At 29.3% G+C, this 18877-nt stretch overlaps 1 protein-coding gene across 1 annotated transcript in view; it reads right to left on the bottom strand.

Annotated features, from left to right (window-relative positions):
- Positions 1 to 690: 690 nt before the first annotated feature.
- The window catches only part of LOC101235879 (uncharacterized), a 77066-nt gene continuing 58879 nt past the window's right edge, over positions 691 to 18877 (bottom strand). The window contains exons 13-16 of the mRNA XM_065798170.1: positions 13088 to 13327; positions 11491 to 11614; positions 5288 to 11316; positions 691 to 4187 (exon numbers count right to left, since the gene is read on the bottom strand). Of these exons, the coding sequence (XP_065654242.1) occupies positions 1222 to 4187; positions 5288 to 11316; positions 11491 to 11614; positions 13088 to 13327 (9359 nt within the window). The 3' untranslated portion in view covers positions 691 to 1221. The remainder of the gene's footprint in view (positions 4188 to 5287; positions 11317 to 11490; positions 11615 to 13087; positions 13328 to 18877) is intronic.

Genomic DNA, 18877 nt, shown 5'->3' with positions numbered 1-18877 from the left:
TGGTTATACTTTTTTTATCTTTCTTTTTTTTATGTTATTAAGGTGCTCCAAGAAAACCTACCAGTCTTATCACAGAGGACCGCGGAGAAGTAACTCTAACCACTGCGCCACGGACTTCATTTTTTAATAGTGTAGCCAACAATAAGCTTATTTTTCGTTTTTTTCTTCTCAAATATCTCTGAACAATATGTTTTGCACATAATGTTCAGAAATTTGAAAAAAAAATTTGAATATGAATTTAAGTTTTTTGAAATGTTGCGTAATATGTTGTTATATTTTATTAGAGATGTACATTCTTTCAATATAAGAAATATGTATAAATATGTGTTCATACTTATAGGAAATATGTAAACATAATTATACAACATTTCGCATAATTATATATCACTTCTTTTTTTTTTTGTTTATACCTCTATATATTTTAAAAACTTATTTTTTCTAGTAATTTTACATTATTATTTTTTTTATATTAAATTTATTTTTCTATAACTTTACTGTGCTTTTTATTTGTTTTATGCTTCTTAAAACTTTAATTTCATTTTACTTTGTTTCATATTTTAATATTGTTGTTTTCAAGCAGGCAAACTAAAGCACTCAAGTCAAAACAACAAAATTAAGATTTATATGCTTTAGTCTGCCGATCATAGTACAGTATACATAGCAACGATAATAGCACAGTATAAACGCATGGAAGTTTAAGCTAATAATATATTTACAAATTATTACAAAAAGTCCACAGTGAGCATTACAAACATTTACTAGAGTGCGTTACATACATTTGACATTGGGCGTTACATAGAGTTAACATTGGACGTTACATAAAATTCACATTGAGTGTCACAGAATTCACATTGTGCATAGTAAATGGTTGACTGCATGTATTACAAATTGTGCATTATTTTGAAGAATTAAACAAAGGTTTTTCTACTATTTTTCATCTCAATAAATATCTTCATCAATATTTTAGCTCAACATTTTACTGCTCAATGTTACTGTAATCAACTATTCAGTTTTTAGAAATAAAACAAAATTAGTGTTCATAATAAGTAATCCATTAGGTGTCAGTTTCTTTCAAATTTATCATAACGAAAGTAATATTTTTATATAATTTATATTTTAATTCGGAGAAAAATCAAACGAATTGTAGAATTCGTCTGGCTACGTTTTATCGTCCGAAAGGACTATTGATTGGCTAAGTTTGTTTCTTTTTAGCCAAAGAAATTATTGATTGGAAGGAAGTTTAATATTTTTTAAAGCCTTAAGAGCCGTTTCGTAATATTTTTCTGTTTTCGGGTTTTTTCCATTGTCTATTGTATTTGTCTTAAAAGAACTTAGTTTATAATCTGTATCCATTTTATTTTTGACGTTTGTAAAATTAGATTGATTTTTTACTACTTGCTCATCTTGTATTCCTGTATTCTCCTTTAAACCCAGAGCAACAGACTTATTGCTAGAAGAAAATTGGTTTTCGTCAAAAGAGTCTTGAGAAACCATTGGGAGTAGTTTGAGTTTTTGAGATTCTTCTAAAAAATGGCTTTTAAAACTAGAATGAAGAATGTTTAGTGGTGCTAACGTTGGCTTTTTAACCAATAAATCTTGATCATTATCTTGAATCATTGACTCATTTAAAAGTTTCTTGAGTAATCGATATTTAGATACGTAACCTTTGTTGTCATTTAAAGATTGGAAGCTTTTAGAATTCTTAAATAATGAAGAATCTGTTGAAGCTTTTAAGTCAAAAATTTTTTTTAATTTCAGAGATTCAAAAAATGCAGATGTATTATTCTTTGCCTCCGAAAACGGATGCTTATCCGGATGTGCAAGCTCTTCGTCATCCCCTTGATCATAATGGTGACAAGGATTTCCTTCGGATGTTAAAAGCTCTGAGTCGTCATTATCACTAAAGTCTTTCACTTTTTTTTTGTAGTTATCTGGTTTTTCATTAAGTTCTTCCGAAGTTAACATTTGATAAAGTTTAAAGTCTTTCAAAGGTTTGGGTGTTGTTAGAAATAGTGGCACATTTTCTTCTTTTAGTGGGATTTTAGCTTCAGAAGTCAAAAGTTGAGATTCTTCAATATACTTACACATTTTTTTTGGAGGTTTTTTTTTGTAATAGTCTTGTTTCTCCTCAAACTGTTCTGAAGTTAACATTTGATAAAGTTTCAGGTCTTTCAAAGGTTTGGGTGTTGTTAGAAATGGTGGTACATTTTCTTCTTTCAGTGGAACTTTTGCTTCAGAAGTCAACAGTTGAGATTCTTTAACGTATTTACACATCTTTTTAGGTGCACTTGATGACTTTTCCAGAGGGGTATCAGAGGAGCCTTCAAATGTAACCTGGTGAAAACTTGCATAGTTATCCGATAACTTCGTTGACGATGACAACTTTGAAGAAACTGCCGTTTCCCTGATATTTGGAGTATCTTGGGATTCATTTCCAATGGTTTGAAAAAATAAGTGATCATTATCAGTTTCATTGTTTTGAGGTTTCACAATGTTATTCTTTGATCTTTTAACTCGAAATATTGTGTTCTTTTTAAATAAATTTGACATTTTTGCTAACTCTCTAGTTTTAGTATGTCCTTTTTGTTTATTGTCATCACTTGTCGGAGCATGTTGTTTTTTGTAATCACTTGAGTTTTGAGTTTTATTCCTGACCGCATTTAAACGTTTATCTTTTTTATTTTTATTTTCAAGCGATAAATTTGACGAAAAAGCTTTGCTCGAGCCAAATTTTGTTTTTTGTGACGCGGGTTTTCGCAAATTAATCTTACTTTTGTTGACGTCAATATATTTCGTTAGTTTATATCGTTTTACTGTTTCGAGATTAACATTATTTTTGCGAAATGAATCAAAAGCGTTCAGAGCAGAATTAAAAAAACTAGATTCAAGGGGATCCTCTTTTATAAATGGGTTTGGATGATTTTTATGCAGATGATGATGCTTTTGTAATCCGTAATGAAATTGATGACGCACGTGATTAGGATCGTGGTTTTTTAAATACTCGTTAATACTTTTTTGTGGATCATAATTTTGAACTGACCCTCCACGCGCGATATGTCGAAAAAGATAATGAGCAGGATGGTCGTCGAGCGGAAAATACGAATACTGTTGATCTTTATTTCTCAGTTTTCCCTCATTGTACGCGTGTTTTGTTTCATCAATACTTTTAGTGTTTTCTTTTTCTAGTTTGTACAGTTTATTATAACCTTTTGTTTCATCATTGAGACGTTCATTTTTATGTGTTTTATAGGGAGTTCCATTCGCATCTTTCAAAGTATGTCTTTCATGTTTGTAAGGCATATTGTAATCCACCTTTATATCTTTTAGACGTTTATTTTTATTAAAGCTTTTACCTGATTTATGCAGAGCTTCATCAAAATCAATTGAGTCCTCTTTTTCATGTCTGGGTTGCAAATTGTGGTTTTTCATTTTATTTAGAAATCTATATTTATCTGTTTTATACATAGTTTCATCGATGTCATTTTTTGCTTCGTGTATGTTAGGTGTATCTTTCTTGTTATCATTGAAACGCTCGTGTTTTTTAAAATGATCTATAACTGGCTTATACAGAACATCATTTTTAGAGTTTTCTTCATCGTCTTCATCTCGATCATGTGTGTAATTTCCATCATGTATATAGCTTTTCTCTTTGTATTGCTCATCTTTTATATCCTTACCTGCTCTAAACGGAACTTCGTTCTCATTTTCCGTGTTCTTATTTTCTTGCATATAAATTGCATTGTAATCTTTTTCGTCTCTAAAGTCTTGATTTTTTTTAAAACCTGTTTTAAACAAAGTTTCATCTACATCTTCATCTTCATCCTCATGCACATAAGGTGTGTTGTATTTTTTGAGAGATTCATTTTTAAAACTATTTTTAAATTTCCCAACATTTCCGCGGAGAGTAGGAGGATTAAAACTAAATAATCCAGTCAGAATTGGTTTGTTATCTTCGTCTGTTTGCAAAACTGCATCATCTAATGATTTTTTGAAAGCGCTTTGCGAAAAATTATTTTCTTGTTGAAATTTTTTGGTTGTTTTACCAGAATTAAAGCTCTTTATTCTATCTTTCAAAACTAATTTTTTAATATTAACATTTTTTTTATGAATACCAAGCTTTATCTGCTTGCGTTTAAAATCATCTTTGACCTTTATATCTTGGTCGGTGAAAGAAGTGTTTCGATTGCCTAAAATTATATTATGTATATGAATTATGATATAGAAATAAAAAATATCGTTAATTAATGGTAACAACTATTTAAGTTTTTACAATTAAATTTGTTAAACTGTTTGTAACTCTTATTTAAATAAACTACGCAAATAAGCACACATGTTAAAAATGCCACCAACTCACTGCACTGCATGCATATTATGTGTATATATATATATATATATATATATATATATACATATATATATATATATACATATATATATTTATATATATATGTTTATATATATATATATGTATATATATATATATATATATATATATATATATATATATATACATATATATATACATATATATATATATATATATATACATATATATATTTATATATATATGTTTATATATATGTATATATATATATGTATATATATATATATATATATATATATATATATATATATATATATATATATATATATATATATATATATATATATATATATATATATATATATATATATATATATATATATTTATAAGGAAAAATTTTTCGTTGCTTCTAAAAAAAACAATGCATATTATACTACAATACTCACAAAATAAACAGTAAACAATACAAAGATACAAAATTAATAAAAAATATAAAGAATATTTTTAAAAATATTCTTCTCAGAAAATTTTCACTTCTTAATTAAGAATATAAATTTTTTTAATTACTAAGACAGTGCCAGTGTCAAATAAATTATCAGGTGTGATTGTAAAATGCGTAGGTAATTGTGATGAAGTAAACAAAAATTCTCAAAGAAACAACAATATTTGGTTATTTTCAATTAAAAGGTCGATTCCAAAACCTTTATGAGTTTTCTCAATTAAAAAGTTGAAAATGAAAATAAAATGTCATAACCTCTCACTCACTTCTTTTGAAAATAAAGTTTAAATGAACTTAAACTAACAAACAACACATGCAAATGTGGTTTGGAAAATTTACTCAAATTTTTGAGAAATGATTTTTTTGTGTGGAAAAAGTTACACTAATACGACCACATTAAATCAACAACCTCTTTCACAAACCTTTCTCTACACAAACCAAACGAAACAGCCATTTTTATTTACCTATTATGGGCTTTTTGTGATAAAAACTTTTTTTGTGTTTCGTTATATTTTTATTGAGATTTATTATAGGATGAGATTTTCTGTGAAAATTTGATAGTTTACCACGAGTTTTTTTTAAATACCATTCAATGCTTCGACGGTGACTGTTTTCATCGTCACGATCAGTAGATTTTCTTCGATGCCCATCATTTAGACTTTGAAAGTTATTTGGAGGAGAGTAAGGAGCATCCATGGGCACACCTGGTTCATTGAGGTTCACAATCAACTTGCGATATTCTTTATTTTTATTTCGTCTAATGTGCGGATAATGAACTTTATACCCCATGTTACCTTCCAAACCCCATTTTGTACCGACTAAATGAGTAACTTCACCCACAAATTTTTCTTCAGGTTGTTTATCGTCGTGAAGCTTTATGTCATCGAACAAATGTGACAATTCTTTGGTTTCTTTTGTCACCTTTTCTGCAAATCGCTGTTGCTCTATTTTACGAATTCTTTCAGGATATAATCTCGATAAATAATCGGAATCTAACGACTTACTATCAAACTCTGGAATATTCGAGTAATCATGCTGATTTGTATCGTCATTTGTTTGTACTTTGTGTAAGTATTTTGTTGTCATATCTTCATTATCTGTAACCTTGGGAACATTCATTGGTTCGTTATTGTATATAAAATTAGAAAACTCCGATTTATCATTTCTATTTAAAGTATCTCTAGTGTATCCTGTGCCTTGGGACTTGGAAAAATCAACTGTATTTGGCTTGATTTGTATATACTCATTTGTACCAGTTTCAATAGATGCTGATCCGTCAAAAGGTGTATTTACAGAGTTAGTACTTAAATCATTGGGAAAATATAACAACTGCTGCTCGTCACCGGATTCAATTACTTGAGGTGAGGAAAATCGAGCCTGTGGTTTTTGCAATACTTCATTACTTATTTCATTTAACCTGTCTAGCAATCTTGTTGGCTGGTTTTCTAACAACCTGTATTGATCATTATTATAAATCTTTTGTTTCTGCGATTTAAAAACATGCATTTTTTCTGGAACTCCAGATTTGTCTCCACTTAGATTAGATTGCAAAAGAGAGGAATTAACTTCAGTTAGATATTCGGATGGCATGTTACTATATTCCTTACGAAATGATTCTTGATTTCTTATACCTGGGTAATATCCATCATTTAATAAACTTTCATCTGTTGGATTTTCGGCGTATTTATCAGATGTATCTTCAACACTATAATAGCTTTGAGGCGAAATATCATAAGAATTGTTACCGATTTTCTGTGTGTTCTCAGAGATATAGCTTGAATCAAATTCAGGATCAGCACGTTCATTGTACAAGTTATCAGAGCCTCTTTGTGATTTCATCTTATCAAAATGATAATTTTTTTCTTCTGCATTTAGTTCCTGATGTTTTTTGTGGAAATGCTTTCTTTGTACCTTCCGGCGAGAAGTTCTTTTACCGTAACTCTTTGGTCGATTTTTTTTACGCAGGTCGTTGTCAAAACTCTGCACGCTATCTTCAGAATTATCCCGATCTCCAGAAAAACTCCAGTCCAGATCTTTTTTGTGGTGATGTTTATGCTTGTGTTTGTAAACTCTTTTCTTTTTGCGTCGTTTGCGCGTCCGCTTTGGTCGGTTTTTTATATGTTTGCTTTTTAGAGCAGTAATTGTTTCATAGTCAGGTTTTATATTGATATTTATACTTTCCGAAGTATTACTATTATTGAGTTCATAGAGAGTTTGGTTATTGGAAACATTCGTAACGTTAACTGTGTCTATTTTTTCAGTAGAGGTATAGTTAAGTGTGAAATTTGACGATGTGTTATCACGTGAAAAACTTTCAACTTCAACCGAACGCATTTTTCTCCTACGTTTTCCCACTCTTTTATCTGTGCGCTTCGTAGTGGGATAAATATTTTCAGTAATATCAAAACTTTTCAAATCTTTTTGGGGAGAAATAAACTTTTCATCATTGGAAATGTAAAAAGAATCATACTCTTTATGTTTGTATAAATTATTAAATTCTTCTAAACCGAATTTACGTTTATTATCATTTCGAACTTTTTTTTTCAAACCGCCTGTTTCATATGCGTTTTGATCTTTTAAAGGTTCATGAGTTTTAGAATTATAAATAGGAAAATTGTCTCTTATTATGCATCGTTCATCCTTACAAATCGCAGGAACAGTGAGAATTCCTAAATTCGAGCCTATCAATGAATCACGATAAGATAATTTATCAATTACTTCTGCTAAAAGATCTTTATTTTGATCTTTTTGCAATGTGGACCTGTCATCTAACCCCATGCGATCTTGCAACATCATGTCTTCATTTTTATCATCATCATAATCGTGACGATGGTGATGATCATGCTGATGATGACGATGACTACGTTCGTTACCTTCACCGGTATCTTCATCGTGATGATGCTCATGATAAGTCTGATGTTTAAATGAATGATTTTCATGATCATCGTGATCATGTTCATAGGTTTCTTCTTTTTTTGTTTCTTCCTTAAACTCGTTTTCATTTTCAAAATCTTCTTCATCTTCATCTTCGTCGTCTTCTTCTTTTTCCTTAGTTTTGCCTCGATCAAAGGTCCTGTCCTCACCTAACTTCTTTAATACGCCACCATGCCCGTCACCACCTAAAGTATGAGTTCCTTTTTCATGGCCAGAATGCCAATCATTAGTTCGATGTAATAGTTTTGGACTCGGACTGTTATCTTGGTCCAGCACAGAAGCTATACTGATTGGCTTGTACAAACCAGTTTTTTCTTTGTAGTTTTTCTTTTTTTTTGCATGTTTATTTTTTTTGAGTGTATTTTGTTTTGCTTCACTAACTTGGTTTTTAGTTAAATATTTTTCTTTCATTTTTCTTTTCACCAGCCAACTATGTTCACCTTCGTGAACCTTTTCTAAAAAATCTTCATTTTGATTTTTATTTAAAGCGACTGTGTTATACTTATTATTATATGCACGTTTGAAAAATTGCGAGTTGATATTTCTTTCGCTTTTTAAATTAGATAAAACTAAAGACGAAACCCCTTCTGTGAGAGAAGCCGGAGGCAGATTTGCTTTGTTAGCTCGAACTTGAAATGAGTTAACTTCACTGATAGAATTAGAAAGAACTGGAAGTGAGTTAACCTTCCTAACAGGAACTTGAAACGATTTGACTTCACTGGGAAAATTAAACAAAGTTGGATCAGAGTAATGGGAATTAGATGAACTCACCTCACTAGTAGAGCTTGGAAGCAAGTTTCTCTCAAAAGAAGGAGCTTGAAATGAATTATATTCTGTAAAAGAGTTAGATAGAACTGGAGACAAACTCAATTCACTAGCAGGAGTTGGGACAAAATTTGTTTCAGTAGCAGGAACTTCAGATAAACTGATTTCGTTGAGTTGATTAGTCATTAGAGAATTAGGAGCCATAGTTTCCTTATCTCCGTAAACCAATTGCTTTTCATTATTATAAGTTTTTGAAAGTGGATAATTGAAAGCTAAATATGGAGTATTTTTGGTAAGATAATCGTAATCTTTCTTTGAAATACCAGGATTCAATGAAATATGAATTGGGTGTTCTTTATGATTGAGCGGATCTAGCTTGTGAATACTTGCTTCGTTTTGATACTGAGACAATTGCATTTTTTCACCATACTGGTTGTTTACAGTGTTAGAGTATGTTATTTTGCTTTGATCTAAATTTTCATCGATATATTGGTTACTTGGATCATCAGTCAACTGATTGCAAGATTTTTGTGGATAATTTCTGTCTAATGTAAATAAATTTGTGTCTTTTCCTTTACTGGAGAGGGTAACCTGATTGTCATCCCCAATTTCTGTAACAAAATTCTGAGCCAATTTTTGACTACCACGTGATTTTAAACTATCATCGTGATGCGGTTGAATATTTAGAGAGTGTATAGTATTCGTCGAGTCTTTTGCATAAGTGAGATGGTGTTGGTGTTGCTGCATTCCCTGACCTTCACTTATTTCATGTATATCTTCTGAAGGATTTGTTTTACCTTCGATTTTATCAATGATTGAAGGCATGTGATTAAAATCGTTAACAATCGACAGGTACATATTTTCGTTTTTATTAGTAGGTTGAAATTTATTCATCAACCAATTAGCTTCATCCATTATGTCCGTTTTTTTATATCCTAAACGACTTTGATGCCTTTTTACAATACTTTTTACTGTCACATTACGAGAAGAATTATGTTGCATAGATTGATCTAATTTAACTTTTTGAATATTTTTGGAAATATTGCTTTTTTTATCGTGCTTTGATTTCAAAGGTGCGCGAAAAGTTTTTTTCAAAAATCGCTTTGTTAAAGATAAATTTTTAACTCGGCGAAGATGACCAGGATTTGATCGCTTAAAGTTCAATTGGTATTTTCTACCTATATCCCCTGTTTTCCAATCAGCACCACTTAGGCGAATCATTTTCTTCAAAAATATTTTCTCAGGTTCGGAATTTCCATTACTAGCTCGTGAAATTCGTTCAAACAATAACTTGACGGCTTTGTTCTCATCTCCAATTCGTTGATTAATAAAGTTTTTCTCGTAACTAAGATACTGAATCGGTAAAACGTCATCTGCATTCGGTAAAAAAGCGTTTTCAGGTTTAAACGATTTAAAGTTAGTCCGCTTAGGTACAGCCACATGATTTTCTTTCACTTTAATTTGTGATTTTATATCCACATCATTTCGCTTTTTCAACTCAACAGCTTCTTTATGACTACTTAAGTTAGTTCGCTTGTTTAAACCCCACAATGTGTTCGTTAAACCAATGGCTTTTTCTAAAAATCTTTCTTCCATTTTCTCGCTACCGTAGTTTTTTTCAGATACATCGTCAAAAAGATTCAGCAACTCACCTTTTTCATGGTCAAGCTTTTTATATAAACCATGATGCTCAGCATTTAAATAACCTGCTGGCAAGATATCTTCATTATGGTTCCAATCAGAGCTTTTTTCATTTTCATCGTGGCTTTCAATGCGATGACTATCAAAATCCTCGTTTTTATCTTCTTCGTTATTATAATCTTTGTATTTTTGGCAACATAAAGAACTTTTAATGGTACCAAAACTCATATGTTTTTTGTGTGCAAGAAGTGAGTTATGTGTCTTATTGTTGTAGCCAATAGTAATTTTACTTTGATTTGAGTGAACCAAAGCCTTTACGATTTTACCAACACCATTGTTCATGCTACTTTGTTTTAAACGATGCGAGATCTTCTCTTTCTCCTTATTTCTTTTTTCTAAATTTGTTAGACTTGTACTGTTTGATTTGTAGAAATAAAATTTATGACTACTTTTTTTACCTTTAATGGAGTTTTTTTCTCTTGTAGTTTTTTTTTTTAAATAGGCAATTGTTCTGTTAACTTTTATTAGTTTAATTTTTTTATAGAGTTTATTATTTAAATTTGTTTTAAACATTTTAACTGTGTTACCCAAAAGATTACCATTTGAACTAGCATTGGCACTTAATTGGGGCTGTTCTAGATTCTTTGCAAATAAATTTTTATTAATTCTAGGATTAGTAAACTTTGTGTTACTACGCTTTTCAATAAACCGATATCTTCCAAACATATCCATGTTGTTAAATTTTTTTGAAGTGTATTCTTTAATGGGCACTAAATTAACGCTTGAAGCCAATAAACTTCTTTCTTCTTTATCTGTTATATCCTGCTGGTCATTTAGAAACTTTCTACGTCCATAAGGACCCACCAAAGAAGAGACTTGTTCATCTTTATATTCATCATGATGATCATCGTTCATAGAAAAATAAGGAGACGAAAACAAACTGTTTAAAACTTTATTTTCGTCTTCGTTCATTTGACAGTTTCTTATTCCTCTGCAATCATATTTAGTGAAATGGCGACGGTTACCTCCCCAACGTTTGTTGTCTATTGTACTTTTAGAATAAACTTTTTCAAAAGGATGGTTTAAACGATGATTTTTGTTATGCCCACGAAAAGATCTTTGCTCTCCTTCAGTATTGTCATCACCAACCGCTCTAAACGTAAATAATATAAATAAATGCAAAAATTGCGCTAAAATTTTGAACAATTTTACCTAGATATTGCTTATTTTAGTGAATGGATAACAACTGCATGGTTTAGATACTTAACACTACAAATACAAAAATATAATGAAAGAACTATAATGAGAGTGAGTAAAATTTAATTACCCGCTATCAGTGTGATGAATTTCAAGATCTTCGTCATCATGATGAAGAAACGCTTCGTGATGAGAATGGTCAGTATCAAGAAGGTGATCCAAACGATAATGATGATTAAATCCACGTATAGTCCCTAATTAAGCGAAAAGACTTTACTAATTCTAGACAGACATATAAAACTACAAGTTGTATAATGAAATCATAGAATAACTATAACTTCATATTAGCATAATTACATAACTGAATTATCCTCTTTAAATAATTGTAGAAAATATTTGTTTGAATTTTTATTTATTTAATAATTTTACTTGTAGGATATTACTTGTAGGATATAATTTCTTTAAAAAAAAAAATCAAATTTATTTTTTTGTCTTAACTTGCTCTTTTAAGAGCCTCAAGAAAGTGACCTCATAAGGTGACCTTGTTAACTAGTCTGGTAGGTGCATCCAACCCACTTATACTTCTATTCTATTATAAGTGGTGCTCGAATACTCATTAAACATTGAGAAAACATTAGCTTTAACATTTAAATATAATAAAAGTTTAAAAAAAAAAATGTAATTTAAAAAAAAAGTTTACATAATTAATAAATACAAATATTATGTTAGCTAAAAAGCAATAAGCAACTTTTCTTAAAATACCAAGAAAGTTCAGGAAGCTTAAAGAAGTTTTCATGATTTGAGTATATAAAGAACGTGAAATGGCCTATTAGGCTAATTAATATTCTTGCATACCACATCATTTGAATGCTAGTCAGCTAGATTAGCAAACAGACACCTGCACAAAGCTCTTGTTTTTGCACTGCTAATGAAACTGTGTTGCCCATTTCATCACTGAAGATAAAAAATGGTTACTCTACGTAACCCACACTAGGCAGAAACAGTGGATAGGGCTGAAACAACAGCCAAAACCAACTTCTAAAGTCAACCTAAACCACAAAAAGTTGATTTTCGTTTGGTGAAACATGCACGGCTTAGTGTACTGGAAACTGCTTTCGCCCAACACCACTGTTACGACAACCTACAATTTCAGCCTGAAAAAAATCAAAAATCTTCAAAAATGTCAGAGGCGCAAAGCTTCTTTCCTTCATGACAATGCCTATCCTCACATTGCACTTCAACCACTTTTGATTGTGGAAATGGTGTTGTGGTAGAGCACTCACTTCATAAGCGAGAAGTTCCGAGATCGGTCCTCACCACGTCCCTAAAGTAGTAGCGCGCTCAACTTATTTCTCCGCGGCCTTGTTCATCAAAGTTCTTGTTTCGGAGTTAAAGAGCAGAGAGAGGGTTGTAACCACAGTAAAGTAGCCTTCTTGACTGTAGTGGCCCTTCCGGCCTCGAGGAGGTGAATAACAATAAAAAGAAAAAAAATTCAAAGCCTTGGTTGTTCTGATTAGTTATAAAGTTAAAAAAAAAGTGTAACTAAATCTTTTGAAAAAATGTTACTTTTCAGCCAACATTATATAAGAAAATATAACATAATACAATATAAATAAATATAACACAATATAATAAATACAATATAAACTATTATGTAAATACATTTACATTTTATTTGTTATAATAAAAATTGCAATTAAATTGTAATAAAAACAGCAGATATATACCATGGTTATATTCATCCTGATTGTCTTGGTTAAACTCATAATGATGTCCTTCGCCTTCTGTTGAATCAGCGTGTGTGTGGAAAAACTGAAGAGGTGATTTTCGTATATGATGATATTCATTTGTTAAATATTTACTTGATGGAACAAACCATGGTCTAACACCACGGCGTGAGTTTTTTTGGTCTGGTAAATCTCGAGGATGAACATCTGGTCGTTCATACTCATCATTAGCATATTTCTCTAAAATATGAAAAAACTTCGTTTTAAAAATATAAATTTATTGCAAAAAACTTAAAACGTATAAGTATGGAGTTGAAAAAATGCATGAGTTAACACCTGACACACCTTTTATTTTACTGAGCAAAATTTAAAAAAAGAAAAAAAAAACTTTAATAAACAGTTCACCAGATCATTTTTTTAAAGTTATACTTACATACTGAATTAAGAAAGTGCATATTTTAACAAACAATAATTTATTTTCTAGTGTTGAGAGTCTAATCTAGATTTACTTTGCAGGACATTTATGTCATATACAATATTTTCATTTTTCATTTATATTTCACAAATAATATTCACTGATTAAAAAACAGTCAGAAATCAATGATGAAAAAATATTATTAGGAAAACTTTTGACTTAATTTGCAGCTGTGAATAGATTTAATAGAATCCAAAGCGTGATCAAATTTCTTGCGAATCATCGAACCTGTAAATTAATTTAAGAAAAAAAGATTTATTCGTCTGAAATTTAAAACAGATTTCATAAATCTTATGGAAAAAAACTTTAATTAAGATACTAGGGCATTTCAATAGTGAATTTTTAAATACATTTTCGCAGTGAAATTTTGAAAATTTATAAAAAAAGAAAAAAATCAAAATCTAAATGATGATCTTAATGATGAAGATCTTGATGATGATGATCTTGATAATGATGATCTTGATGTGATGATCTTGATGATGATGATCTTGATGATCTTGATTATGATGATCTTGATGATGATGATCTTGATGATGATGATCTTGATGATGATGATCTTGATGATAATGATCTTGATAATGATGATGATCTTGATGATGATAATAACCTTGATGATGATGATCTTGATGACAATAATCATGATGATGATGATCTTAATGATAATGATCTTGATGTGATGATCTTGCTGATCATGATCTTAATGATCATGATCTTGATGTGATGATTTTGATGATGATGATCTTGATGATGATCTTAATGATCTTGATGATGATGATCTTGATGATGATGATCTTGATGATAATGATCTTGATAATGATGATGATCTTGATGATGATAATAACCTTGATGATGATGATCTGGATGACAATAATCATGATGATGATGATCATGATGATGATGATCTTGATGATGATGATCTTGAGTGATGATCTTGATGATCATGATCTTGATGATGATGATCTTGATGACAATGATCATGATGATGATGATCTTGATGATGATGATTTTGATGTGATGATTTTGATGACGATGATTATGAAGATGATGATCTTGATGATGATAATCTTGATGATCTTGACTTGATCAAATCAAGTCAAGATGTACTAAAATCATTTGATTTTAGTACATTTGATAAAAACAAATATGTTGATGACACATTAAAGTTTTAAAAATCTTGAAAAAGTTTATTAAAAACCGACGAAGACGGAATAAAAAGATTTTATTGGTTTGTAAGATTTTTAGACAAGTTTACAGTTTCCTTCTGACTTATTTTAAAAGTAACTACCGATTTAAACAACAACAACAACAACAAAAAACATTTATCAGATTTTTTTCCGTAAATGAAAAAGTAGTAACCTATGGCTAAACTTAGATGAGTCATCAGAAACTATGGTTAAATTCAGACGAGTCATTAGAAGCTATAGCTTCTGATGACTCGTTTTGACTTCGTGATGATAGCTATATCTGTCTTGATCGTGACTGCTATATATGGCTAATTGAATCTAATCATCAGAAGCTGAACAATTGTAAAATTTTAAATTAAAATTACTTTTATTTCCTAAGAATTAAGTAGAAATTTAAACTAAACTAAAAAAAATTAATTTCACTATTATATTCAAAATTGTCAATAAATGCAAGCATTGCAACAAGCAATGCAACAAGCGTCGCAACTTATTATAAGAAGAAAACTTTAATAGCTATCTTTCTAGTGTTGTGAACTGTTTAAACCCAACATATAATGTTTTAATTCATGAAATATATAATTTTATACATCGTATATATGGTATATAATTTTGCAACTACTAGTGATTAATACTAGTGATAATATCACACTACTGCTATTAACTCATATTTATAAAACAATATTAAATTCAACCGAAATCTCCTGTCAGTTAATAGTTAAAAAAGTAAATTTTGTTTATAAAAATTTTCCAAATTAAAATCGCTTTTAATACATACCGATACAAAGTTTTTGTATGCATGAAAACGAAAGGTTTTAAAGAAGTTTTTATTTTAGGAAAACACAAACGATGTCAAGTCTTAAACAATGTTCAAAACATTTTTACAGTAACTTTTTTTTCAGTAATGTTTTTGATTTTCAATAAATATTACGTTGTGGCTAGCGCAACGGTACTGTTGCTTTAAATTTTTATCTTAAAGTCACTGTAGTAAAGTTTGATTGGTTTATTTTAAGTCACGGCTACGAATATTATTAGTTGATTTTAAAAGTTTTGTTTGCACAAATTTAAAAAAATTGCAATTCTACATTGTACGTTTAGCATTGTGGTATCTCATTAATTAATCTTCCACGGTGATCCGGGATTGAGTCCTTCACTTAGAAAAACATTTTAAAATATTTTTTAACTATTTTTTATTGAAATTTATTATTATTGTTGTCTATTGAAAGTTACATTGATTTTTATTATTTACATACATCGACTGATATAGGGATAGGCGCAGTGAGAGTACATACATCCACTGATTTAGGGATAGGCGCAGTGAGTGTACATACATCTACTGATTTAGGGATAGGCGCAGTGAGTGTACATATATCCACTGATTTAGAGATAGACGCAGTAAGTGTACGTACATCCACTAATTTAGGGATAGGCGAAGTGGAGCACACATACATCGACTGATTTAGGGATAGACGCAGTGAGTGTACATACATCCACTGAATAGGGATAGGCGCAGTGAGTGTACATACATCCACTGATTTAGGGATAGGCCCAGTGAGTGTACATACATCCATTGATTTAGAGATAAGCGCAGTGAGTGTACATACATCCACTGATTTAGGGATAAACGAAGCGGAGCACACATACATCGAATGATTTAGGGATAGACGCATGGAGCGCACATACATCCATTACATACATCATATTTTGGTTTGGGCGTGCATTCTTTAAATAAAAGAAAAAAAAAATTAACCAATCAGAAACCACTACCGTGACTTTAGGAAAAAAAATTAAAGCGACGGTACCATTGCGCGAGCAACAGCAAAATATTATAGTCAAACATTAGAGTATTTTTTTCAACTTCAATTTTCGAAAAAAAATTTCTTCTAGCTTCAATTTTCTTTTATTACTTCTCTTTTTCAATTATTTCTTCATTTTAACAATTAAGTGATTGTATATTTATTCACAAATATTTATTTAGGATAAAAAAAGCAGAAATGTACTGTTATCGGCACGCGTCCGGTTATTAATATGTGTCTTGTTATCAGTATGTGTTCTGTTTATCTACAAAGAAACAATTAATAAAAAATAAATTGCAAAAAATAAATAAATTCTTTTAAAATAATAAAAACGACGTTAAATAAAAAATATTTAAAAAAAGACTTAAAAAAAAAAGTACAAGTATGAACAAAACGATTTTAAGTTCTTCAAACCTTAAAGGGATCTTGTTTATGATTTTTACTCACATTTAGCAAAACAATATTTTAGATTAAATATACAATATTTTAAATTAAATATGTTTTTTTTTTTTAAAGTTTAGGAAGTGTAAAGTGTCAACAATTAAATAAAACAATAAACACCTGACAAATATCTCGAAAGATATTTTTATTTAATGCTTTTATATTTTAAATCTAAAAACTTACTTTGGTGTTATTTCTTCACTTTTTTAAATTCAACTTTTTTTAAAAGATTAAAAACTTATTTCCATGGTGATTTTAATTTAAGTTATTACTATAATAATTTTAAAGCATTTTTTGACTATAAAATATATTGTATGGAAATAGAATTATTAAGTGGATATAATTTTTTTAATTAGCAAAACAGCTTATACTCAACTTTGCACATTTTAGTTTTGCTTTGCTAAGTTAAGCAAAATACAGGGACAAATAAATAAAATATATAAAGATCTCATTTTCTCAATGTTAAACTATAATCATTTAAACTTTTATTTTATTCACATTTTATTTCACTTTTTATGTTCACACTTTGTTCGTACTTTAGTTCACTTTTATTTTAGTTCACATTAAATTTATAAGTGATTCTTATTTGGTGAATTTTCATGAATGGAATTTTCTTTATAAAAAATAAATCTTGAATTCTACACAAAGTAAGAAATATTTAAATAAAATATTTTTACTGCGAAAATACTACATAGATTTTTTATTAGGATAAATTTTATTAAATTTATCCTAATAAAGTTTATTAAATTTTTTTTTAAGAAATCTAATTATAGATATAAAATAGTTATATATATAAAGTTATAAATATAAATAAATATATATAAAGTAAATAATATATAAAATAATATATTTATATAGAAATATTTGACTAATTATATATATAAAATAAATAAATATTTATATAGAAAAACTATTAATAACTTAAGTCTTTACTTTTATATTTATATTTTAATACATTTTTAAAAACTTAAACGTATATTAGTTGTAAATAAAGTTTGTCTGAACTTCATCTCTGACTAATATTAAGCATTATAATAATCATGTTTGACAAAATTGTGCTTTAACGCAGACTAAAGCAAAATATTTAGTAAAATAATATTTTAAATATTTTATAATATTTTAAATCTTTTAATATATAGCAGCATGTGTTAATATGATTACAAATAATCGATAGACAATATTTATGTGCTTTACATGTCATTACATCTTCAGAATTAGTTTCCAGTCATCATGAAGTAGAAAAATATTTTTCATTATATGAGGGAACTTTCTTTTCAAGAACCTGGCAAAAATTGTGATACTGTCTATAAAGCTTTGTTCAATGAAGATCCACAAAATTACAGTAATGTGAAACATGTGATTTGGTTGAATGACAAGCCATCATCAACTCATTACTGCCACCAGTCCCCTTTCAATTTATTAAAGAGACTGTTGATTCAAGAAAAAGTGCAGTTTATCAAGCAAGATCAGTTGCAGCCTACAATTATACAACTCCATGATGATGATGGCTAAAATAGGTCTATAGAAATATATCATGTTCTTGAAATTACAATGGTGGATGGAAAAGTTGCTACCTCACTTTCAGATATGACATCATCTGTTCAATGTTGCCGAATTTGTGGTGCAAAACCCACTAAAACGAACAAAGTTGATGAAGTGTTAAAAAATATGGCTGTATCTTCTGGTTTCCAATATGGACTTTGTGCCTGGATATAGTTTTTTTAAACATTCAATCTAATAAATAATTTATATTAGCTGTTAGCTTATCTAATACTCATAAAATGATTTATATCAGGTGCATGAAATATTGCTTACATAATAGTCACAAGCTTGAAATAAAAAAATGGCATCTTGAAATGATGTAGATAAGGCTTCTGTAGCTGAAAAGAAAAAAGTA

Source organism: Hydra vulgaris, chromosome 05 (genome assembly GCF_038396675.1).
Source record: "Hydra vulgaris chromosome 05, alternate assembly HydraT2T_AEP".
NCBI classification, from domain to species: domain Eukaryota; kingdom Metazoa; phylum Cnidaria; class Hydrozoa; order Anthoathecata; family Hydridae; genus Hydra; species Hydra vulgaris.
This window is presented reverse-complemented; position numbering and strand designations above follow the sequence as displayed.